Source organism: Odocoileus virginianus, chromosome 6, assembly GCF_023699985.2.
Source record: "Odocoileus virginianus isolate 20LAN1187 ecotype Illinois chromosome 6, Ovbor_1.2, whole genome shotgun sequence".
Classification (NCBI taxonomy): Eukaryota; Metazoa; Chordata; class Mammalia; order Artiodactyla; family Cervidae; genus Odocoileus; species Odocoileus virginianus.
The window spans coordinates 33,816,574-33,841,158 of record NC_069679.1 but is presented as its reverse complement, the minus strand read 5'-3'; the positions used below and the strand labels follow the sequence as shown (position 1 = coordinate 33,841,158).

General features: G+C 36.7%; 1 protein-coding gene and 1 non-coding gene across 5 annotated transcripts in view; one reads left to right on the top strand and one right to left on the bottom strand.

Moving 5' to 3' along the window:
• The window catches only part of FRMD6 (FERM domain containing 6), a 252,545-nt gene that overhangs the window by 26,609 nt on the left and 201,351 nt on the right, over positions 1 to 24,585 (bottom strand). For 3 of the 4 annotated variants that reach the window (XM_020895677.2, XM_020895678.2, XM_070469127.1), the window contains 4 exons: positions 11,255 to 11,499; positions 5,457 to 5,547; positions 2,456 to 2,559; positions 1,436 to 1,512 (listed from right to left, as the gene is read on the bottom strand). In XM_020895677.2, coding sequence (XP_020751336.1) covers positions 1,436 to 1,512; positions 2,456 to 2,559; positions 5,457 to 5,547; positions 11,255 to 11,353 — 371 coding nt within the window. In that variant the 5' untranslated portion in view covers positions 11,354 to 11,499. The remainder of the gene's footprint in view (positions 1 to 1,435; positions 1,513 to 2,455; positions 2,560 to 5,456; positions 5,548 to 11,254; positions 11,500 to 24,585) is intronic. The other variant, XM_020895679.2, reaches the window with a different exon arrangement.
• Positions 1,155 to 1,227, top strand: TRNAG-CCC (transfer RNA glycine (anticodon CCC)). Its single transcript has one exon. It is a non-coding gene; the product is annotated as a tRNA-Gly (tRNA).

Below are 24,585 nucleotides of genomic sequence, written 5' to 3'. Positions count from 1 at the left end.
GAGAGTCATAGCTCATTAGTTGATGATAATAAAAACATACGGGTTTATTTTAACCAAGATCATGTTTAAGAATGAAGAATTTAAAAATAAAGCATTTATGTAATCTTTTCCCCTTGGGACAGAGTACTTTCAGAGCACTGTGTATAATGCTGAGTACACAGCATTTGGACTAGCTCATCACTGGAGAAAAGGGCAGAAGTATAGGGTTAATGAAACATTCATTAGTCCCAGGGGGCTAATTAGTGGCTCAATACTATATTTTTCTTCTTTCCAGCACATTCCATTCCAATTATGTACACTGAGTCAAGATTTTATACAAACTGAGAATAACTAAAAAGGTTTCTCTGCCTTTAAAAACATCCTATATGGGCTCATATTTTTTACTTTTTAATTTGCTTGTGGCAATAATATAAATATTAAGAGCAAATCTCAGATACAACTCATTAGTTAAATGTATCTTTGTCCCTATTAACATGGGGTTTCTCAAACTTTAAAAATAAGTAACTGAAACACAGAGTTCACATTTCTAGTAATTTCTATCAGGTGACAAAATCACCTCTGAAAGTCTTCCAGCCTGAATCCTCCTATACAAATGTTAATCTGAGCTTCTGAACTGGTGACTTCTGGGTCTGTATCATGTGCAGAGTAGTATTCAGGCACCCACCTCCAGAAAAGGAATCAGTTACCTGCCCTTGCCAAACTGCATCTAAGATTCTCACAGGATAGCTCCATTGGGTGTAATCTTAGCTTTAGAGATACTGCCAAGCACAGAAGCAAGAACCCAAAGGTGAAAAGAAAACCAGGCGATATAAACACCCATGCGTTTTTGTAGGACAGAGTTCTTGCTGTCCCTTTTCTCACCCCACCACCAGAAAAGAATACAATGCATTAACCAACCTCTCCTCTTTTCACAAAAGTGCTAGTTCTTCCTTAAAGGAAGTACCTTTTCAGGGACTGATTTGTTACGGAAAATGTGGAGTAGAGAAAATGTGAGCTGGTGATACTGTTAACAATTTCACTGATAGTCTAACATTACCACTCGTTCATTCAACAAGTATGTATTGAGTGTCTACTGTTACCTCTGTTTTAGGGACTGAAGATACATGTGTGTGCAAAAGTTTTTTTTTTTTTTTAAAACCCCTGTTCTTGGGATTTCCCTGATGGTCCAGTGGTTAAGACTCTGTACTCCCAATGCAGGGGGTCCAGGTTTGATCCCTAGTCAGGGAACTAAGATCCCACAAGCTGAAATTCAGAGCTTGCGTGCTGCAACTAAGACCCTGCGCAGCCAAGTAAATTAATTAAAAAAGAAAATCTCCCTGCTCTTTTATATTCTAGCAGGTGGAGAAAAACAATAAACACAAGAACTTTATTTGATACATTAGAAGATGAGTACTGTGGAAAATGAAAGGTTTGGAATTTCTCCTTGTTCTCATACCTGATCAATCGACCATTTTCCACATAATACTGCACACGGAAGTGGATGATCATAGGAGGTCCAAACTGATCAATTCCCTAAACAAAGACACACGTAAAAATCAGGCTGTTTTTAGTTACTTCAAAAGTGGGCTTCAAAAGCAACAAATATCATTTTCAAGACACTTTTTAAACATTGAAAGGTTTGATCTACTTCAAATGAGTAGGGGCTTCCAGTAGGTATGCAGTTGTCCATGCAGAAATAGGAAGTTATAAAGCATCATCACTATCTGATACTCATTCACTGTAATGCCAGTGACAACATAAGGGAAGATAAAAATAAATGCCAGTGGAAAGTTCTAGCTGAGATCCAGCTCCTTTCCCAGCTCTGTCCCCTGTGGTGACCATTTGCTCCTCATTACAATGTTCTCCTGTTCCTCTGACATTCCACATACCAAATTCTAACACACTGTTTGTTTATTTAGACATTCATGTTCCTTACTTTGTAGTTGGCTTTGAAGTAGCCTTCAGTTTATTCCAAGAATTCTTAAATACAAATTGGTGGATCAAGGATTACACACTGGGGATAATTACTGTTTTGTGAGGGTAATCTTGAGAACACTAGGTAAATTCCCAGTGAATGTTCTCCTATGCAAATACAAGGCACGGGTTCAATAAAGTAATAAAATATCAATGTAAAGATAGTAAAAGCAGATTTTAAAATGACTAATAATTTCTAGACAGTCAGTTTTGATGACTAATGTGGCCAAAGAAGAGGAACAAATACTTTTCCCATGATTTTCATTTCAAAACATTATCCCAAGGTTATGGAAAAGTTATTGTCCAATATTATTTTAGCAGATGTTCAAAATCTTTTGCTACATGCTATAAGCTATTAATCCTTCACTAATGTGATATTTTAGAACTTATAATTCATATCCCTTCCTTACTATATAAAGTGTTAAGATGTTTTCCTAATGTTAAGAGCTAAAATAAACCTTTTCTAAAATCAAAATAATTTTGCTGATAAATGTAATCTCACCCAAGTGACTTCGTATTGTCGTACCTTGCTGGCTTCTTTCTTCCATTCTTTTGGACAATACTTATAAAGCTTTTGTGACAACTCCATATATACGTGTTCATTATCTGCACATTAAAAAAAAAAGGAGACCAGATGATAAAGGATAGATTTTTTTTAAAAGAAAAGAATATACAAAGAAATGGGTTTTTAAAAAAAAAAGCCTCAAGCTTTCTGAATGTACTATGAACACACATATCACCAAGAAAACTCAAAACATAAAAAGATATAAGGTTCTATGGGATAGCTATTAATGACATTATTATTTTGCTTTTGCAGTAAAGAACATGTATCATTGAAAATGTTAACATTTAGAAGAAATGTTAGATTCCTATTCTTGCTTTTACTTAGTTTCTATGGTCATTATAACTTATAGTTTAACTTCCAACACTGTGGGTGTTACTCAGTCTTAGAAAAACATGCTTTTGTTTGGTTCACAGAGGATTCATCTCATAAGTGCAAAGTAATAAAAAAGGGCAGAAACAGCATCTTAATTGCTATGTAAGAAACTAAAAAAAACCTGATGATAAGTGATTTGTCTCCAAGTGAGGAGCTTGACCCATGTGTTTTGTGAAGAGATGTCTCTAATACTATTCCTTCTCTGTGTTATCCACATAAAACACAGAATGACAAAATGATAAAGCATTACTTGTACTGCTTTTGGGGTTGATCTTGTGGGAAGAAGAAAATAATCTTATGCAAAACAAGAATGGATGCCAAAATACTTCTTCAAAATATTAATGATGTTCTTAAGATGAGCAGAAAATAAGACTGCTGAGTAACCCATGTAAAAATGATCTAAACATGTGAAAACTACCTAGTAAAAAGTGCAAAATTTTGTATATTTCCCAAATTGACTCTTATGAAAAATATTCCTATCTTGTACAAAGTTTTCAACTTTTTTTTTGTTGTTGTTTTTAAACTCCTTCCTTTTTCTCTAACCATCACCCTGGGGTCATGCTCATGGAAAGTCCTGCATAAAAACATACTTGTTGTGGAAGAAAAGTGTGTCTCTTTGACTATTCCAAGGATAACACATGCCCACACTATCACTCATGACTGAATATTGGAATTTGACAGAACAAGTCAAACGTTTGACTAGAATAGGAAGGGTAAAGCCACCCTTTGTCAATGAATGTCATAATAAGTCAACCAGTGTGGATGAAAGGGGTAAAGAAGAAGTCCAAGAGACAAGAAGATGCTACTAAAATCCATTTATCACATGAACTAAAACCATCTCCCATTTCTACTATGTTACTAATTAAACATGAAATGGACAAGATCAGACAACCTTCCTGTTTAAACTGATTTGTTTTTGGCTTGTGTGACTGTCTGAAGAAGCAACATAATGAATAGAACTGAGATTGCTTGCCATAATGGCACATACATAGTTTTTTAAACTACCAATGTGTTTCTACCATCCGGCAGTTTGACCAGAGCTGAATACTTTCTCAAGCACATATCAATCCTGCAAAGTGCAGGTGAAGCAGTGATTTCCATTTGACATGAGAGAAAACTGAAATGGAGAGAAGGCAAGGGACATGTCTAAAGCCACATAGCTAGCTAGTGGTAGAACCTGAATCAGAACCAGGTCATCTGATGCCTGTTTCAAAGTTCTTGCACCATCCTGTAATCTCTCTTCTAAAAAACACATCTCAAAAACTCTTATTTGGAAACCAAGGAAACTGATTTTATGAGATTGACTTGCTGAAGAGCAAAGATCAACAGTCCGTCTGTAGCTGAAGTAAGAAGAATTAACTCTGTGGGGCATCTTACTTCCCCCAGGCTCTTCCTTGAAAGAATGACTGAGGTGTATACCAATATAAAGATGGAGCTGAGCATTTGTGTTTTTGCTGCTTCCACTATCACAGGAAGAAACTAAAGAGCAAATAGTTGGTTCCTTTCTTCTTGATGTGCTCCCTGCTCCACGGTCTCTGCCTCTTAGAGCTGTCTTTTTAGATAAATGAAAACAGCTCACATTTTGGAGCTGAACTTATTGATCAGCTCATCATGATACACTTTCCAATTTGGGAGATCTGAGCATTTTATGGTACTAACCAGATTCTCAAGATATCATAAACCTTTAAATTGAAACCAATTTCAGTAGTAGAAAATAATTCATATCCAAATAGAAAATACAGCTACATTTCACAAAAAAGATTTCCTTGAAAAACTGAGCAAAGATCTGAAAGGTTTTTTGGCATCTAGAAAACTAAATTAGAGAAATTTTAAAGTATGATTTGAAAGAAAAGAGTTTTAAGGAACGGCTACACTTAAACTCTGGGAATTTAACTCTAACTAAGGTGTCACTGGCAGAGAAAGCTTATATGGAGACCTTTACTTGAAAATCTTCTCCATGTAAAGTATACAGAAGAAACCGATCCCATATCTCCAAGTTATATGTTTTGACTGGAGAAAAAGAGAAGGGATAAAGGAAGGAAAAAAGAAAATAAGAGTAAATTAATAGATCACTTTGTTATACAATTATCCTCAACAGTAAGAGAACTGGAATAGAGAAAAGTCAGGTTTATTATGTCTACATTTTTTTTCCATTTATTTTTATTAGTTGGAGGATAATTACTTTACATACATGTTTTTTAATGTCAAAAATTACAAAACAAATTAAATTACAAAAATAACCAAGGTAATTTCCTATAGTGCAAAGAAACAAAAGTCAAGTTGGGTTCATTAAAACATAAAAGAGCAAATGCATAAAATCTAGACTTGTAAAGAGGAACCAGTTTTTGAGTTTAAACCGTAATAAATTCAAGACCTAAAATTCTAAATCATAGAAGAAATACACAACAGTTGAGTTTAATATATGAATACTAGATTAAAAGCCATGATTACAAGTACTTTGACAATCACAATTACACAACAATATGCTCAATTAAGTTACAGCTATAAAATGCCATTTCCTCAGGGACAGTTGGCTAACTCCATCAGAGACGGGACTGAGACTTACTTTGTATAACACTGAGTCCAAAGAGGTGACAGTCCTTTAGCCTGAGTAGGTCACACACCTGGACCAGTAACTGGTGACACAGAATTTTGACCTACGGGAAAAAAAGACAAAAATAAAACTAACACAACTTAATTCAGCCAAGTCCAAACAGTGAGCCACAATCAGGCAATGTTAATGCATCCTAAATATACGCTGAAGGGACAAGCTGACACTAGCAAAACAACAGTTGGTTTATGGAAATCACTTTAATCTACAGCTGTTTCAGTAATGATGATCACAATACAAATTTCTACAACACGGTAATAAAGTACCAGTGCAATCTTGTACGAGACTCACAAATCTGAGGACACATGGACAAGGTGTACTCTATAGCCATGGTGCACGATAAATATGTATTTCAGAAGGAAACCAAAATAATCTAATGATCAAAATAATTATCAAAATTATTGATTTGGCAAGTATTTTTACAAGGAAAGTTTTCATCATAGTGGTTTAAACAAAATGCTCATATACCACACAATGAGTGAATACCTAGCTTTTATTTACTTTAATCAATCACTTTCATTGCAATCTTTTAAGTACTAAACCAGGTTCTTTTCTGAGTCCTAGTATAATAATAAAATCATGTTAATTTGGAACATGGAACATAGAACAGGTTAAGTTATTCTGAAAAGTCACATGCTGAAAGATAAAACAGTCTTTAAAAGACACAGTTTTATTGACTTTTCAAATACTGAATGAAGTATTTTGGGGGACACATAATTCTAATGAGTCTGCCTTGTTGAACTCAGAACCACTAAAGCTTATCGGCATTGGGATTGACATTAAGAGACCATATAAATCAATTTCTTCATTTGATAGACATATAAAAGAAAACCCAGAGAGCCTGAAGTCATGTAGTTAGTATTATCAGAGACAGTAATTCAGAACTTTGCTCATTTGTGTATTATAATATTTTTGTATGTAAATATTATTAAAATATGTGCAACATGACAGTTCATTCTAGCTACATATATTATGTGTGGCATTTCCCCTCATATTTGTACTAGTAACTTGCAACTTCTTTCTTCAATAATCATGCCAGTTACAGTTTTAATGATTACAAATACTAAATTAGTTAACTTTGAATTAATGATTTTTTTATCATACTTTAATATATAACTTAGATTCAGAAAATAAAACATGTTGAGATCTCTTAATAATTGAAGGTCAAGCAATTCAGAATGCTGACAATGTCAACTGGAGTAAGAAAGATAGGTTTATGGCTCTTTTCCATATTCACTATTAATGTGAATAGTGAATTCACATTGGCTCAGCAGTAAAGAAACCTTCTGCAAAGCAGGAGACACAAGTTCGATCCCTGGGTTGGGAAGATCCCGTGGGGGAGGGCATGGCAACCCACTCCAGTGTTCTTGCCAGGGTAATCCCATGGGCAGAACAGCCTGGTGGGCTGCAGTCCATAGGATTGCGAAGAGTCAGACATACTCAGGGACTGAGAACATATGCAATCTGAAGCACCTTATCCACTAGGAAGTGCAGAAGTATTTATGTAAGGCCAAATAGCACCACTTCAGCTGTTTAGAAGTAACAGGAATTCCATGGAGCTGGGACGGTATCTTATTTTATACTCAGAATATACAGCAGGCATTCAGTAAATGTCTGATGAATGAAAGCCAAGGATCTGATTTCCTGTGGGTTCCTCACCTTCCTTCTGGTCCATGACTACAAACTATAGTACTCTGGCCCACTGTGCAGATCATTTAATACTGTGCCACTCAAGAATTTGTATCAATACAAATTGATTGTACTGAGGGGATACATTTGCCAAAAGGAAATCAGTGTCACCTTCATTCACTAAAAAGACTTTGGATTTGAGTTCTGTATTACTGAAACTACACTTTATAAATAAGCTTAAATAAAGAAAATGATACAGTTATGGGAAAAGTATTTAAGGTTAAATAAAACTGAACTATATACTACAAATTTGAGACTTAAAGAAGTCTAGGACTTTAGCTTTGACTGTATTTTAAAATATCATATACAAAGTACTTTGGATAAAATATGATTAAAAAGTTAAAAGAAAAATTCCAAATCACACGCTGTATACAAAATAAACTATGTTGTACCTTTGTATAACTGTTGTTCAAATAATCTGTGCATTTCTTCCATACCTCCTATATAATTATTATTGTTCCACTAGTTTTAAATCAAGTATCTGTCTCCCTCATTGTAGACAGACGCTTTACTGTCTCAGCCACCAGGGAAGTCCTTGGCTAACAACTATCAAGGAAATACAATGTTCTTGTTTAAAAAACTGCAAGTAAGTAAGGCTGTGGCTCTGAAGTCTAACTTACTGTGAAAACAATTTTGAGTTTTTTACATTTGCATATTATGAGTCTTGAAGGCTACATTTTAGCTGACTGAAAATTTTCAAGTTCTTTAATCTTCAGGAGCAATAGGAACTTTAAAAGGTGCCATAGAATATGAGGCATTAGGGATAAGAATGAAAGCATTATCTAAAAATAGACTTTGTATGGAACTTTTTAATAAAAACAGCATCTAATTCTTAATGTCAATGGCCTGTTGAACAAGAATGCCTAAAATATGCTACAGAAAAAGAATTGTTCACTCTCGTCTCAGTGAAGAGACATGATCTCTTAGCCACAATTTATATCACTGAAAAATTTTGTGACTCCTACATTAACATAATTTTATTTCTAAAAATTTCCAACTTTCCATATTTAATATTTATCTGATGATTAAAATTATTTAGAACAATCCCTATTTGTTTAATTCATGGAAAATTAAAAATGATCAAAACTACATTTACCCTATATAGAAAGGCAATATTCTATCCATTATACTTCTCAGGGAATAAATTTTCTTTGTTTACAAAGTGTTTAGAAATGATTTTTAAAAAGGAGACCATTAATGAAATAGTTTTTGTTACAGTTAATTTGTTCTACCACAACTCTACAAACATCACTCCTATTTTCTGAAGACAAAAATGATACTTTGTAGAAAATGACAGGCCTCTGGCAGCCCTGAGTTGGCTCTGTAGCAGTGAGGGGACCCCAAGCTACTTAACCCAGTTCCTCCTCCTCCCTCCTTTGGTCCAGCAGCTTGCTTGCTAATGAGGAGTCTGGACACAGCAGGGCTGTCCACAGACGCTGGAATAAGAACAGGTCTACATGGTGTTCAGAAGTTGAGTTTCATTAATAGAGTGAGCATACAGCTCAAAGAAATGAAAACAAGTGCCACTCCATTAAGTGCTCTCTCACTGAGGCCAGACACAGCAGTAAGCATGGATGCATGCTATGTCTTTATATCCTCACAATGTCCCTGTGAGGAGAGCAGATTATTTTCACTTTATAGAAGAAGGAACCAAAGCAAAGAACTAATTTGTCCAAGGTTGCAGATGTGAAGTAGGGATTTCAACATAGGTCCCTGTGTCCCACACTAGACTTATTACATCAGCACCTCCAAGGAGTGAAGTCCAATAGTTTGAGTATTTATCAAGCTCTCCAGGTAATTTTTTAGACATCAAGTTGTAAAATCACTGATCTATAGGAACAAATGAACTGCCTGTCAGTCTATTCTCTGTAACTATCTTCCTCAACTAAGATTTCAGTATAAATTAATTTCTTAGAAAATTATAGCCAGCTCCTAGTATTCCTCATGAAATAACATTAGTCTTCCTTCTAACTTACCTGAGGTCAGTAATGTCTTGTTCCATATACTGTATGTGTGTACACACACATGAACACATTTATACATATTTGGCCAGGTGAAAAGGTAGAAATGGAACTGAGAGAAGTTTCTTAAGTGCTTATACTATATGTTTATGTATATTTTAAGATTTTAGTTGATACCTTCTCTATATAACTGTTAAAAGAACACAAACAGCATGTAAATTATATTTTAATATATTCTGACAGTGCCCATACTGAAAAAGAGAGATAATGTTGCCAATTTTAACTAGGTTTTAAAAACCAAATGCTGGAATAATAAGTTTTATCACTTCACATCCAAAACAACTTTGGGTAATCTGAGTATAAAAGAGCTAAATCAACAGAAATTCTGCCTAAGAGACTGATAAAATTCACTCAATAGGCAGGTTTGATACTCAGACAATTCCTTTAGGCAAAAACAAGGCTACATTAGTAAATCAAGAAACTGTGGTGACTGACAGAATGAAACCAAAATAATTATGATAAGCAGGGTCTTTTCCTTTAAATTTTTAATGGAGCTATTAAATGTCATATAGCTTCAGTATAACATTTAGAAATACTCTTTTTATATGGCAATTGGGTTAAAAATACAGTAGCAAGAAGAACTAATTCAAGGCATGAACTAAGGAAATTTTTTCCTTAATTCCAACAGAATACAAAGAAAGAACATGAAAGTTAACAATAGGGAGGGGTTGACAAATGCTAGGCATGACTGTGATCACAGAAAACTGTGCAGCAGTCTCTACCAAAGCTCAACACATGCATACATTGTGATTCACAATCCACTTCCAGGTATAAGCCCAGACATGTATATACACGTGTGTGTGCTCAGTCGCTAAGTCATGGTCAACTCTTTTACAACTCCACGGACAGTAGCCCGCGAGGCTCCCCCGTCTATGGGCTTTTCCAGGCAAGAATACTGGAGTGGGTTGCCATTTCCTCCCCCAGGGTTTCCTCCTGACCCAGGGGTTGAACCCGTGTCTCCTATGGCTCCTGCACTGGCAGGCTGATTCTTTTACCACTGAGCCACCTGGGAAGCCCATATACATATGTGTATATACATAAAATCTTCATAACTGTTTTATATTTGTAATACCTCCAAAACTTAAAATAACCCAATACCCATCAATAAAAGCTGGAGAAGAAATTAGGCATACTCATACAATGAAATATAATAATGAAAAAAAGAATTACTGTCACATGCAATAGCATGGATAACTTTCACAGGCCAAATATTGAGTATATAAAATATAGGCAGATATTAAAGTGAGCACACCACATTAATTTTAGCTGCATGAAATTCAGAAATAAGAAAATTACCCTACTGTGATAGAAGTGGAAATAGATACTATCTTTTGGTAGAGATTATTGATTAGGAGGGATTACAAAAGATCTTTCTGGGGCACTAGAAATCTACTATATCTCAAGCTGAATGATGGTTACTTGGATGTATACACTGGGAAAAAGTCAGAGCTGCACATTTAATATTCCTATACTTTGCTGTAAGTAAATTATAACTCAACTTTAAAAGTAAAAACAAAAAAGTATTATATTCTTCAATGTCCAGGTTAACTAAGAGTTAACTCCAGCTCATGAACCATAAGCAAGTTTAGTGAGCAAATACACAGCCTATTCTTGAAATTGGCTAGACTTAGGCTACAGCCTACTATCAAAACAATGATCAAGATGCATGTTACAAAGTTAGCAATTATGTATTACCATTTCATGTGTGTAGGCGACAACTCAAAAGTATTTAAAAAGCAAACTCAGATATCCATAAAATTATATTTCAATAAAAGATTTTTAAAAAGCAAAGTGTTTATTTTTCTATATATAATATAGTAACAGATATTCTCTAATTTTACCAGACGAGAGAATGCTAAAGACAGCTGAACTTAAGCTATCATTCAAATTTATACCTGTGTAGACAGCCTTAATACCCCAATTCTCCGGCATTGTTAACGGTATCATTCTGTGAGGATCTCATCATTAGCCAAGTCACAATCTGAATGTGGTCACTGGTGGGAACATCATCATTTAAACATTTCTAAAGTAGGATCTACTCACGTTTATGATGATGTTCAGAGATTCATCATTAGGAAGGAAAATACACACACTCCGGCGGTCTTGCATGACTCTGTTGTTATGGAAGTTCAATTTGTTCATTGTGTTGTGGGCTCTCTAGTGGTCAGGGCTGGGCTCCGAGTCCTCGGCAATTTTTCTGGTTCCGAGCACTCCAAGGCCAAACTCTGCTCCTCATCACACTCCCTACAGGAGAAGCATCGTGATATTCGACTACGTGGGTTTCATAGCTGTAAAAAAAAAAAGAAAGTCCAAAAAGAAGGAGGTTGTGAATGAAGATGGCAAGACTGGTGAATGGACAGATGGGGAGAGGAGCCACAGCACGTCTCACAGTGAGGCCCGCCTCGTCTAATCACTGAGAACGCATGGGCATGTACTCTGTACTTTGCCCGCTACCAAGTGTTTTAAAACTTACATTCACAGTCATGACTTTAACATAAAGCTAATGAGTGTCTCTATATTCAAGGTGGTACTGTGTACTGCAGGGCTTTCAAAAGCAGAGCCTGCCTTTGAGAAGTTTCTAGTCTCATACAGAAGGGTCCTGGAATAAACGAACAAAACGACAAAGCAGCAATAACAACACAATTTTCAATCCCTCTCCTATTTTTCTTCCATTACAATCAAACTCAAATAAATGTCTTGGATCTTACATTATATTCCTTCTTCAACCACTGTGGTCTGGCTTCCATTTCCTTCTTCTAACCAGCATGACTTTACCACAGGAAGCCAGTGATCTCAAGACCATGAGGAGAAACCATAGCATTCACTCTGATTGACCTCAGTATGTACAACACTTACTGAGGCTGTTAAGTCCTCCTTACAACCTTTTTCTCCCTGAGTTTCTACAATGCTGCCCTCTCTTCTCATTCTCTAACCTGGAGATGCAAACTTTATTTTTCTGTTATTTCACCAACCAGTTAACACACAGAAATAACATGATTGTATATAATAAATATTTGTATTTATTTTATATGGTGAATTTTGGATACTTCTCGTATCTAATCAGTTTATTAAACCATGTCATTTTACTTTTTAAATTCTCTCAGATATTCAGTGTAAACAATATTGCTTGCAAGTTATAAAGACTTTATCACCAATTTTCAATAACCACACTTTTTATTTCTGTCTCATGTCTCACTGCATTGGCAAGACTTTAAGAATAATTTTAAAACACTGGTGGATATTTTCTACTTTTAATGAATGTGTCTAGTGTTTCATATATTATTCCTAATACAACACTATTCAACTAAGGTATGTTAAGACAACCTGCCTGTCAAACGAGTAGTGATCATTTGTATTGTTCCTTTACAGCTACATTTGTAGGATATGTAGGAATTTCCAGGAATATGGATTAGTTTTATCTAGCAGAAAGCATAACCATATAGTTTTAATAGAAGAGCTATATCACTGCTCATATAAATCAAAGCATAAATGAGGCAGAATCTTGGCTTATTTGTTTAATGTGCAATGTCCATCTGTTATCAGCAGGAAGACAGGAGAGAATATACTCTTAGATGGCACCATAAGTAAATGTAAACTAGTATTTCTTTTTAAAGTATAAATAAAACACCATCCACCAGGGAGTTACTCAAAGCTAAGTAAAAACATGTACAGTATTTCCTTAGGAAGGAGACCAAAAGCCCTATAGGAGTATTCTACATTTCTTAAAGCATAATGGCAATTGTTTCACATTAGGCTGTAGCCAGTACATCACCCTATAGGGTCACCAGAGGAAAGTGCTACAGTTCTCTCCAGTATGGGATGGCTAGAATGGTTGGCCTATGTGTTCTATGAACACAAACTAACTGCACTTCAAATCCAACCATTCAGCTGTAGAATGCACACTTTATTTATTTATTTATTTATTTTTACTTTTTTTTTTTTTGCTTTTATCTTTATTATTTTCTTTCACTTATTTTGGATTTTATTCTTTTCCTAACTTCTTTTTTTTTTTAGCTTGCTAATTTTATTTATTTAATTTTATTTTTTTATTTTTTTTCCATTTATTTTTATTAGTTGGAGGCTAATTACTTTACATCATTACAGTAGTTTTTGTCATACATTGAAATGAATTAGCCATGGATTTACATGTATTCCCCATCCCAGTCCCCCCTCCCACCTCCCTCTCCACCCGATCCCTCTGGGTCTTCCCAGTCCACCAGGCCCGAGCACTTGTCTCATGCACCCAACCTGGGCTGGTGATCTGTTTCACCCTAGATAATATACATGTTTCAATGCTGTTCTCTTGAAACATCCCACCCTCGCCTTCTCCCAGAGTCCACAAGTCTGTTCTATACATCTGAGTCTCTTTTTTTGTTTTGCATATAGGGTTCTCGTTACCATCTTTCTAAAGTCCAACCTGGGCTGGTGATCTGTTTCACTATAGATAATATACATGCTGTTCTTTCGAAACATCCCACCCTCACCTTCTCCCACAGAGTCCAAAATTCTGTTCTGTACATCTGTGTCTCTTTTTCTGTTTTGCATATAGGGTTATCGTTACCATCTTTCTAAATTCCATATATATGTGTTAGTATGCTGTAATGTTCTTTATCTTTCTGGCTTACTTCACTCTGTATAATGGGCTCCAGTTTCATCCATCTCATTAGAACTGATTCAAAGGAATTCTTTTTAACAGCTGAGTAATATTCCATGGTATATATGTACCACAGCTTCCTTATCCATTTATCTGCTGATGGGCATGTAGGTTGCTTCCATGTCCTGGCTATTATAAACAGTGCTGCGATGAACACTGGGGTGCACGTGTCTCTTTCAGATCTGGTTTCCTCAGTGTGTATGCCCAGAAGTGGTACTGCTTGGTCATATGGCAGTTCTATTTCCAGTTTTTTAAGAAATCTCCACACTGTTCTCCATAGTGGCTGTACTAGTTTGCATTCCCACCAACAGTGTAAGAGGGTTCCCTTTTCTCCACACCCTCTCCAGCATTTATAGCTTGTAGACTTTTGGATAGCAGCCATTCTGACTGGCGTGTAATGGTACCTCACTGTGGTTTTCATTTGCATTTCTCTGATAATGAGTGATGTTAAGCATCTTTTCATGTGTTTTTTAGCCATCTGTATGTCTTCTTTGGAGAAATGTCTGTTCAGTTCTTTGGCCCATTTTTTGATTGGGTCATTTATTTTTCTGGAATTGAGCTGCAGGAGTTGCTTGTATATTTTTGAGATTAATCCTTTGTCTGTTGCTTCATTTGCTATTATTTTCTCCCAATCTGAGGGCTGTCTTTTCACCTTGCTTAGTTTCCTTTGTTGTGCAAAAGCTTTTAAGTTTCATTAAGTCCCATTTATTTATTTTTGCTTTTATTTCCAATATTCTGGGAGGTGGGTCATAGAAGATCCTGCTGTGATTTATGTCGGAGAGTGTTTTGCCTATGTTCTCCTCTAGGAGTTTTATAGTTTCTGGTCTTACATTTAGATCTTTAATCCATTTTGAGTTTATTTTTGTGTATGGTGTTAGAAAGTGTTCTAGTTTCATTCTTTTACAGGTGGTTGACCAGTTTTCCCAGCACCACTTGTTAAAGAGGTTGTCTTTTTTCCATTGTATATCCTTGCCTCCTCTGTCGAAGATAAGGTGTCCATAGGTTCATGGATTTATCTCTGGGTTTTCTATTCTGTTCCATTGATCTATATTTCTGTCTTTGTGCCAGTACCATACTGTCTTGATGACTGTGGCTTTGTAGTAGAGCCTGAAGTCAGGCAGGTTGATTCCTCCAGTTCCATTCTTCTTTCTCAAGATTACTTTAGCTATTCGAGGTTTTTTGTATTTCCATACAAACTGTGAAATTATTTGTTCTAGTTTTTTGAAAAATACCGTTGGTAGCTTGATAGGGATTGCATTGAATCTATAGATTGCTTTGGGTAGAATAGCCATTTTGACAATATTGATTCACACGGTATGTTTCTCCATCTGTTTGTGTCCTCTTTGATTTCTTTCATCAGTGTTTTATAGTTTTCTATGTATAGGTCTTTTGTTCTTTAGGTAGATATACTCCTAAGTATTTTATTCTTTTTGTTGCAATGGTGAATGGTATTGTTTCCTTAATTTCTCTGTTTTTTTCATTGTTAGTGTATAGGAATGCAAGGGATTTCTGTGTGTTAATTGTATATCCTGCCACTTTACTAATTCATTGATTAGCTCTAGTAATTTTCTGGTAGTCTTTAGGGTTTTCTATGTAGAGGATCATGTCATCTGCAAACAGCGAGAGTTTCACTTCTTCTTTTCCTATCTGGATTCCTTTTACTTCTTTTTCTGCTCTGATTGCTGTGGCCAAAACTTCCAACACTATGTTGAATAGTAGTGGTGAGAGTGGGCACCCTTGTCTTGTTCCTGATTTCAGGGGAAATGCTTTCAATTTTTCACCATTGAGGGTGATGCTTGCTGTGGGTTTGTCATATATAGCTTTTATTATGTTGAGGTATGTTCCTTCTATTCCTGCTTTCTGGAGAGTTTTCATCATAAATGAGTGTTGAATTTTGTCAAAGGCTTTCTCTGCATCTATTGAGATAATCATACGGTTTTTGTCTTTCAATTTGTTAATGTGGTATATTACATTGATTGATTTTCAGATATTAAAGAATCCTTGCATAGAATGCACACTTTAAACAATTCCAAAGCAAAGAAAGCCATAAGTGAACCATGCAAAGAAACAGAGGGCAATAACAGAATGGGAAAGACTAGAGATCTCCTCAAGAAAATTAGAGATGGGGAAACAATGGAAACAGTGAGAGACTTTAATTCTTTTTGGACTCCAAAATCACTGCAGACAGTGACTGAAGCCATGAAATTAAAAGATGCTTGCTCCTTGGAAGAAAAGTTATGGCCAATTTAGATGGCATACTAAAAAGCAGAGACATTACTTTGTCGACAAAGGTCCATCTAGTCAAAGCTATGGTTTTTTCCAGTAGTCATGTATGGATGTGAGAGCTGGACTATAAAGAAAGCTGAGTGCTGAAGAATTTATGCTTTTGAACTGTGGTTGGAGAAGATTCTTGAGAGTCCTTGGATTGCAAGGAGATCAAACCAGTCAATCCTAAAGGAAATCAGTCCTAAAATCAGTTCTTTCATTGGAAGAACTGATGCGGAAGCTGAAACTCCAATACTTTGGCCACCTGATGTGAAGAACTGACTCATTTGAAAAGACCCTGATGCTGGGAAACATTGAAGGCAGGAAGGAAGGGGATGACAGAGGACGAGATGGTTGGATGACATCACGACTTGATACACATGAGTTTGAGTAAGCTCCAGGAGTTGATGATGGACAGGGAAGCCTGGCATGCTGCAGTCCATGGGGTTGCGAAGAGTTGGACATGACTGAGCGACTGAACTGAGAATGGTATTCTCAGGCATACTATCTGAGAAATACAGTTCTAAATAATTTCATAGTCAAATATTATATTTCATGGCAAACTTTTCCCCCTATGCATAGATATATTCTAACTCTTAGGCTGCCTCTCTGATATTAAATATGAGATATTTAACAGGAGCTTCCCTGATAGCTCAGTTGGTAAAGAATCCACCTGCAATGCAGGAGATCCCGGTTCAATTTCTGGGTTGGGAAAATCCACTGGAGAAGGGATAGGTTACCCACTCCAATATTCTTGGGCTTCTCTTGTAGCTCAGCTGGTAAAGAAGCTGCCTGCAAGGTGGGAGACCAGGGTTCGATCCCTGGGTTGGGAAGATCCACTGGAGAAGGGAAAGGCTACCCACTCCAGTATTCTGGCCTGGAGAATTCCATGGACTATAGAGTCACAAAGAGTCAGACATGACTGACTTTCACTTTTTCTGATATTAAAATCTTTTCAAGAAATTATAAGCTATGATTAAACGCAACTTAAAATCAAACCATTAAGTGATATTAATCCCAGTAAAATTATTTAAATCTACACTTCAAATTGAGCTACTCATGTAATTTTCCATTTCTAATTAAACCAATTAAAGGGGGTTTATTTCTACTGACCTACTTTCTAGAATTTAAAAAACAAACTAGGGAAAAGTATCTTCTGAAATGAGGATGCTTCCAGAGCTTCATTAAAACAATTTAAAAATTCCATGGGTACAATTTTTATTTACTAGTTTGCTTATGGTTCAATAGTACAGTATAAAAAAGGACTAGAAGAGGATTATAAAGAAAATTTAATAAAAGCAGAGTTAAGAAGCAGTTCATTGCTGCTTTTATGCTTTGAGGATAGCAAACTAGCAAAGCCCTGAAAGAGAAACAGTATTAAGATTTACTTTACCCAAGCCTGCATTAAAGTTGATTAAAAGGTTCCATAGAAATAGCAAAATCCCCATATCTCTAACATGCTTCAGTGTAAAATTTAAAGTTAAGAGAGTCCTAGGGGAAAGACTTAAGACTAAATTTATACCAATTTTAACCACAGAATTTAGCCTCTGAGACACTGGCTACTTATTCTGTATCCTAAGTCCCAAAGCAGTCCCAGAAGGGCACATTTCCTACTCCAGGGCAGCCCTTGTGTTCAATAATCTAGGGATAGATTATCTATGAAGAGCAAACCATGTTATAATACCGTATTTCCCAAACAACAAAAGAACAGCTAATGTGGTGATCAAACCGCATCCTGCCATCTTTGTTGTTGTTCAGTTGCTAAGTCATGTCTGACTCTGTGACCCCATGGACTGCAGAACACCAGGCCTCCGCATCCTCTACTATCTCCAGGAGTTTGCTCAAGTTCATGTCTGTTAAGTCAGTGATGCTATCTAACCATCTCATCTTCTGCCACCCTTTTCTCATTTTGCCTTCGATCTTTCCCAGCATCAGGGTCTTTTCCAATGAGTTGGCTCTTCACATCAGGTGGCCAAACTGTTGGAGCTTCAGTTTTAGCATCAGTACTTCCAATGAATATTTAGGGTTGATCTCCTTTAGGATTGACTGATTTGATCTCCCTGCAGTCCAAGGGCCTCTCAAGAGTCCTCTCCAGCACCACAATTCGAAAGCATCAATTCTTCGGTGCTCAGTCTTTTCTATGGTCCAATTCTCACACCCATACATGACTTTTGGAAAGACCATAGCTTTGAGTATACAGACCTTTGTTAGCAAAGTGATGTCTTTGCTTTTTAATACTCTATTTATGTTTGTCACAACTTTCTTTCCAAGAAGCAAGCGTCTTCTAATTTCATTGCATAATTACTGTCCACAGTGATCTTGGAACCCAAGAAAAGGAAATCTGTCACTGTGTCTACTTTTTCCCCTTCTATTTGCCATGAAGTGATGGGACTGGATGCCATGATCTTTGTTTTTTGAATGTTGAATTTTAAGCCAGCTTTTTCTATCTCCTCTTTCACCCTTATCAAGAGGCTCTTTAGTTTCTTTTCACTTTCTGCCATTAGAGTGGTGTCATCTGCCTATATGAGGTTGTTAATGTTTCTCCTGACATCTTTATGAATACCCAAGTTTCAAATTACTTGTTAATTTCCCTACTCAAACTTTAAACCCACATTATTTTAAGTTCCTTACTTCCTGATAAGCCCATTAATTATAAAGTTACTTCATTTCTTTTAAGAATCAGGAAGCTCACATGTGGTATGGACATTCAATGCTGATTTTCAGTTTTTAGAAACTACTGGATATAGCCTTTAAAACTGTGTCACCTTGGAATAAAAGTATGGACTTTACTTCAATATAATGTATCAGTTGGTCTGTCAGTTGTGATGAAGATCTCCTACTCTTACCAGAGGTTAACAACAGGGAAAGTGGGTACCATATGGGTACAGAGGAACACTGCCCGGTGTATCTAAAATGCACTGTCCTGTATATCTAAAAGCATTCTAAAGTTAAAAAGTTTATTTTAAAAACTCTAGGTCACCAGAAATTTCCTCCTCATACAACAGGTATAGCCTCACTTTGAAAGGAGTCAAAGGAAGATCCTTAATTCTGAGACTGTCACCCTAAAAAAAGTTAGGTGGTAATTTGATAAGAAAATTACTATAACATCAGCATGGTTAGCAGGCATATTTCAACAGTCAATAAGGTATCTTCATTACCTAAAAAAATAAGGCAAATAGTATCTTGGAAAGATGGGTGGCAGACAACCCTGTCTTTTAATTTAATCACTACATATTCATGAAACTCAAACTATATACACAGCATTGTGGTATTTACTTGGCATAAAGCAGAACACAAAAGTAATGGAAGATGTGTCCCCTACTCCCACGAATTCACCATCAAGTTAGGGCTATAACAGGGCCAGGACACTTAGGATGATGATATTGTGTCCCTCCTTCCCATGAGCACACAGACTCTGATGGACACTTCCGGGAAGACATAACAGATGACAGCACTAGGTGTATGAATACTGTGGCTAACATCACTTTGGAATAAAAAGTACATAGTCTCTTACTCAGTGTTTTCCTAAAGTGGTATCAAAATGGCTTTGTTGTTGTTCATCTATTCATTCATTCATTCAGCATATACAGCTACTGTGTGCCAGGTGTTGCTATAAGTGCTGAACACACAGCAATGAATAAAACAAATACTCAACTCTAATGGAGACAGATGATATATAATGTAGATGGTGACATGTACTGTGAAGAAAAATAAATTCAGAGTAGGTGAGAGAGCTGATGAAGAGACTGTGGTGTGGTCATGTGGATGCTATTTCATACACGGTACTCAGAGGAAGCATTTCTGATAAGCATTTCTGATATTTGAGCAGATATAAGAATTAAGAGAGCGATGTAATTTATTTCCTTTCTTCTTTCCTTCTTTCTTTTCTTCCTTCCTTCCCTCTCTCCCTTCTTCCCCTCATCCAACTCAGGGAAATTTTTTCCAAATAGAGGGGAAAATAAGTGCCAAGGCTCACTGATGCTTCAGAAAAGGTAAAATAACAGTAAAAACTATAGCTAACATTGACTACATATTTGTCGCGTTTGGTCACTAAGTCATGTTTGACTCTTTTGCGCCCCATGGAATACAGCCCTGCAGGCTCCTCTGTCCATGGGATTTCCCAGGCAAGAGTACTGGAGTGGGTTGCCATTTCCTTCTTCAGGGCATCTTTCTTACTCAGGGATCAAACCTGCATCTCCTGTATCAGCAGGTGGATTCTCAACCACTGAGCCAAATGCTGATGTTAAGTACTCATGGTACATTAAAGAAAATCGACAACTCTCTGCCATGCTTCCCATGAAGAGGAGGTAGGATCTATTTCCCTCTTCTCTTGAATCTGAGCTGGCCCTGTGACTAGCTCATGCTCAAGGTTCTGCCTCATGGATAACTCAGTAGCTTGTAATTGTTATTATTATTATTATTTTTGGGGTCTAGTTCCTCTATTCAGATCTTCTTAGAGCAGGGTCACTAGTCTGTGAGAGTGTGAGTGTGTGTGTGTGTCGATGTGCTTAATTTCCAATGGCAGGTACATAAGTATATACTAATTAAAAGTGGCTTGACTGGTTTACTACACACATGTCCTTGGACAAGGAAGATTATACAGCAGGGGTTCTTAACCTTGGCACTACTGACATTATGGGGCCAAATACTCTATGCAGTGAGGGGCTGTCCCATGCACTGCAGGATGTTTGATGTTCATCTCTGATCTCTGCCCACTAGATACAGAGAGAATCCCCCTCAACTCCCAGTAGTGACAACCCAAAATATCACTGGACATTGCCAAATATCAACTTGGGGGCAAATCACCCATTGCTGAGAACCAATCATTGAGAACAAGTTTCCTTATAGAGTCACAACAGGCTGTTCTTACCATCCAGTTATTTTTTAAGCAGTGAAAGAAAAGTGCTAGTTAGTCGTGTCTGACTCTTTTGTGACCCCATGGACTGTAGCCCACCAGGCGCCTCTGTCCATGGGATTTTCTAGGCAAGAATACTGGAGTGGGCTGCTATTCCCTACTTCAGGGGATCTTCCCAACCCAGGGATCAAACCAAGGTCTCCTGAATTGCAGGCAAATTCTTTACCAGTTGAACCACCAGGGAAGCAAACTCCTACCAAACATACATTTTCCAACTAAATGTCAGCAACTTAGTTTCAAACTTAGAAATCTGGTTAATTTTTCAGCCACTTGAAAATGTTCAAGGCCACTAGCTTCAGAACAGTTTTGAAATTTAGCCTTCTTGAAACTTCAAGTTTTAATGCAGTGTATTGTCAAAATTCTCATGTAAGTCGACTTCCATGTAAGCAGACTTCCATTATTACCAGGTAATATATATATAATGCACACATTCATTTAAAGCAAACCAAGCATACAGAAATTAATTCATAATAATAATTTTCAGTAACAAAAGAATATCTCATCTTGAATACTAATTTGTGGATGATTAGTCCTCTCTTGTTAAAGACCACTATGTGTTTTTAAAGAACCTCTTGATGAAAGTGAAAGAGGACAGTGAAAAAGCTGGCTTAAAACTCAACATTAAAAAAAATAAGATCATGGCATCTGGTCCCATCACTTCATGGGAAACAGATGGGGAAAAAATGAAATAGGGACAGACTTTATTTTCTTGGGCTCCAAAATCACTGCAGTTGGTGACTGCAGCCATGAAATTAAAAGACATTTGCTCCTTGGAAGAAAAGCTGTGATCAGCCTAGACAGCATATTAAAAAGTAGAGACATTACTTTGCCAACAAAGGTCCATCTAGTCAAAGCTATGATTTTTCCAGCAGTCATGTATGGATGTGAGAGTTGGACCATAAAGAAAGCTGAGCGCTGAAGAACTGATACTTTTGTGGTGTTGGAGACTCTTGAGAGTCCTTTGGACTGCAAGGAAATCCAACCAGTCAATACTAAAGGAAATCAACCCTTAATATTCATTGGAAGGACTAATGTTGAAGCTGAAGGTCCAAAACTTTGGCCATCTGATGCAAAGAACTGACTCACTGGAAAAGACCCTAATGTCGGGAAAGATTGAAGACAGGAGGAGAAGGGGATAACAGAGGACAAACTGGTTGGATGGCATCATCAATGGACTTGGGTTTGAGCAATCTCTGGGAGATGGTGAAGGTCAGGGAAGTCTGGCATGCTGCAGTCCATGGGGTTGCAAAGAGTAGGACATGACTTACGAGACTGAACAACAAAAACAACACACTATATAAGCAGCTGTGTAAGAAATGCAGTTACTGTAATACACAGTTATTGTATGTAAAGTGTGAAAATATGTAAACATGTGTGTATCTATTTTAAATATGTAAGTATACATATTTCTTGTTTAGTCACTAAGTTGTATTCAACTTTTTGTGACCCCATGAACTATAGCCTGCCAGGCTCCTCTGTCCATGGGACTTTCTCAGGCAAGAATACTGGAGAGGGTTGCCATTTCCTCCTCCAGGGGGTCTTCCCGACCCAGAATCAAACCCACATCTTTTGCTTCTCCTGCTTGGCAGGCTGATTCTTTACCACTGAGCCACCTGGGAAACCACATTATTTTTATATAAATAGCATGTGTATGTAAATATATATGTATAGTACAAGCAATAACTATACTTGAAAATATTTATTGAATCAATAGAAAGTTTAGGTTAGGAAAGAAGCAATATAATGTGCTGCTTAAGCTTGGACCATGGAGCCTGACTGCTCCAATTTGGATGCCAGCCTTGACACCTGCCACTGACCCTGGGCAAGACTCTTTACTTCCTCATGTCAATTTTTCTCACTTCTGAAATGGAACTGTTGTGGACATTATTATTGCGTTACTCATTTACTACTAGGTAACATTCCTGATTTCCTATTATGGAAAACAAGTGGAAGAATTGCTTTTTGGTAACGTGTGTTGGTCATTATCTATTCTGTCATTAATCATATCTTGAGTTCTACAAAAAACAGTATTTCTCTCCTGTTAGTAGCTAATAGATAATTTCATTTTTGTATTTAACCAATGCAGATCTGCTGTATCTTGGGGCTGGGAATGGTAAAGAACCTTCCAATTGAAGTAGATGTGAATTGGTGCCAAGTACCACTTATCATACTTTACTGAATAAAATTATATGGCTAGTCTTTGGCTATAGAAAAGGGAGAATATAGCAAAGACAGGCAAAGAAGCCTTGGATTGCAGTAAGGAAAGAAATAAGTAAAATCATGTACTCATAAGCTGCAGTTAGCACTGTAAATTACTGTGACCAGCATGAGTTTGTAGTAAGAAGCATAAAAATGTTCATACCCTGCAATCCAGTAAGCCAATTTGAAAAATGTATAAGAAGGAAATAATTGAACCAAAGCACCACACTTGATCAAAAGCATTCAGGGAACCATTATCTATCAGAGTAAAAACTGGAAAAAAAATCTAAATAGTCTAACAACAGCAATGGATTAGTAAATTATGGTATATCTAAAGTAGTATCAATAATAAAAAAACTGCATTTACTGAGCACAATCCCCTCAAATCACAAATACCAATTACAGCCAAAAATTACCCTGTTTCACTACATACATAGTTCTGTTTATAGAACAGAACTTTCAGGAATAAAGAACTTGAAAAAAAAAAGTCTCTAAATCCAAGAGGTAGGGGTAGTGGGGGAAGAAAAAAAAAGATGACATGTATCACAAGCAGTCAGTCAATGAACAATCATAATCCAACTGGATTTGAGTCCAAAGCACTTCATTAAAGTTTACAACTTTTTGTCTCTCACACCATTTCTAAAATCTGGCCTTCGGAGACTTTATAGTCTCTTTGAAGTGTTGAAATTAACAGAGTAGAAACAATAGAGAGAAATACAATTGTATTTTAAGTTAAATGCTAAACTCAGCGGTAAAAGAAAGACTGTGGGATTTGAGAAGAGGCTGAGAACTGCGGGAAGTGCAGCATTCAGGACAATGTCATGGAGGGAGGGGAAATGATTATGCAGTGGAGACAAGAAAGAATTAAGGGTGTAGAACAACACAGTTAAGACCCTGGGTGGGGAGGGGAGGTAGGAGACAAGCCTGGGCTCCCTGCAAGGCCTGATGGATGAAATCGGGTCATGGAACACTCATCGTAAGACACTTCCTTCAGCACCCTGAGGGGCGTCTGAGTCATGGGAACATCACACAGTGGGTCGTTTTTTTAAAAGTTGTGCTCCACCTCTGGCAATGGTTTTGCACTCTGCGGTATTCAGAACCCTAGGCTTTTGAATTTCTCCTTCTTTGGCATTATTTTTTGCTATGACCATACTCATTTTATCTACTCAATTACAGAGGCAAAGCAAAGGACAATGGTAACTGTGATGTTAGGGGAAATGAAACCCCGCTTTTTTAAAAACACGTGAGATTAAAAACATATTTCTGCAAAGCACCATTCTGGTATACTCTCCCTAAACAGAACAGTTATAATTCTTCTAATCAATAATTACAATGGCTTCC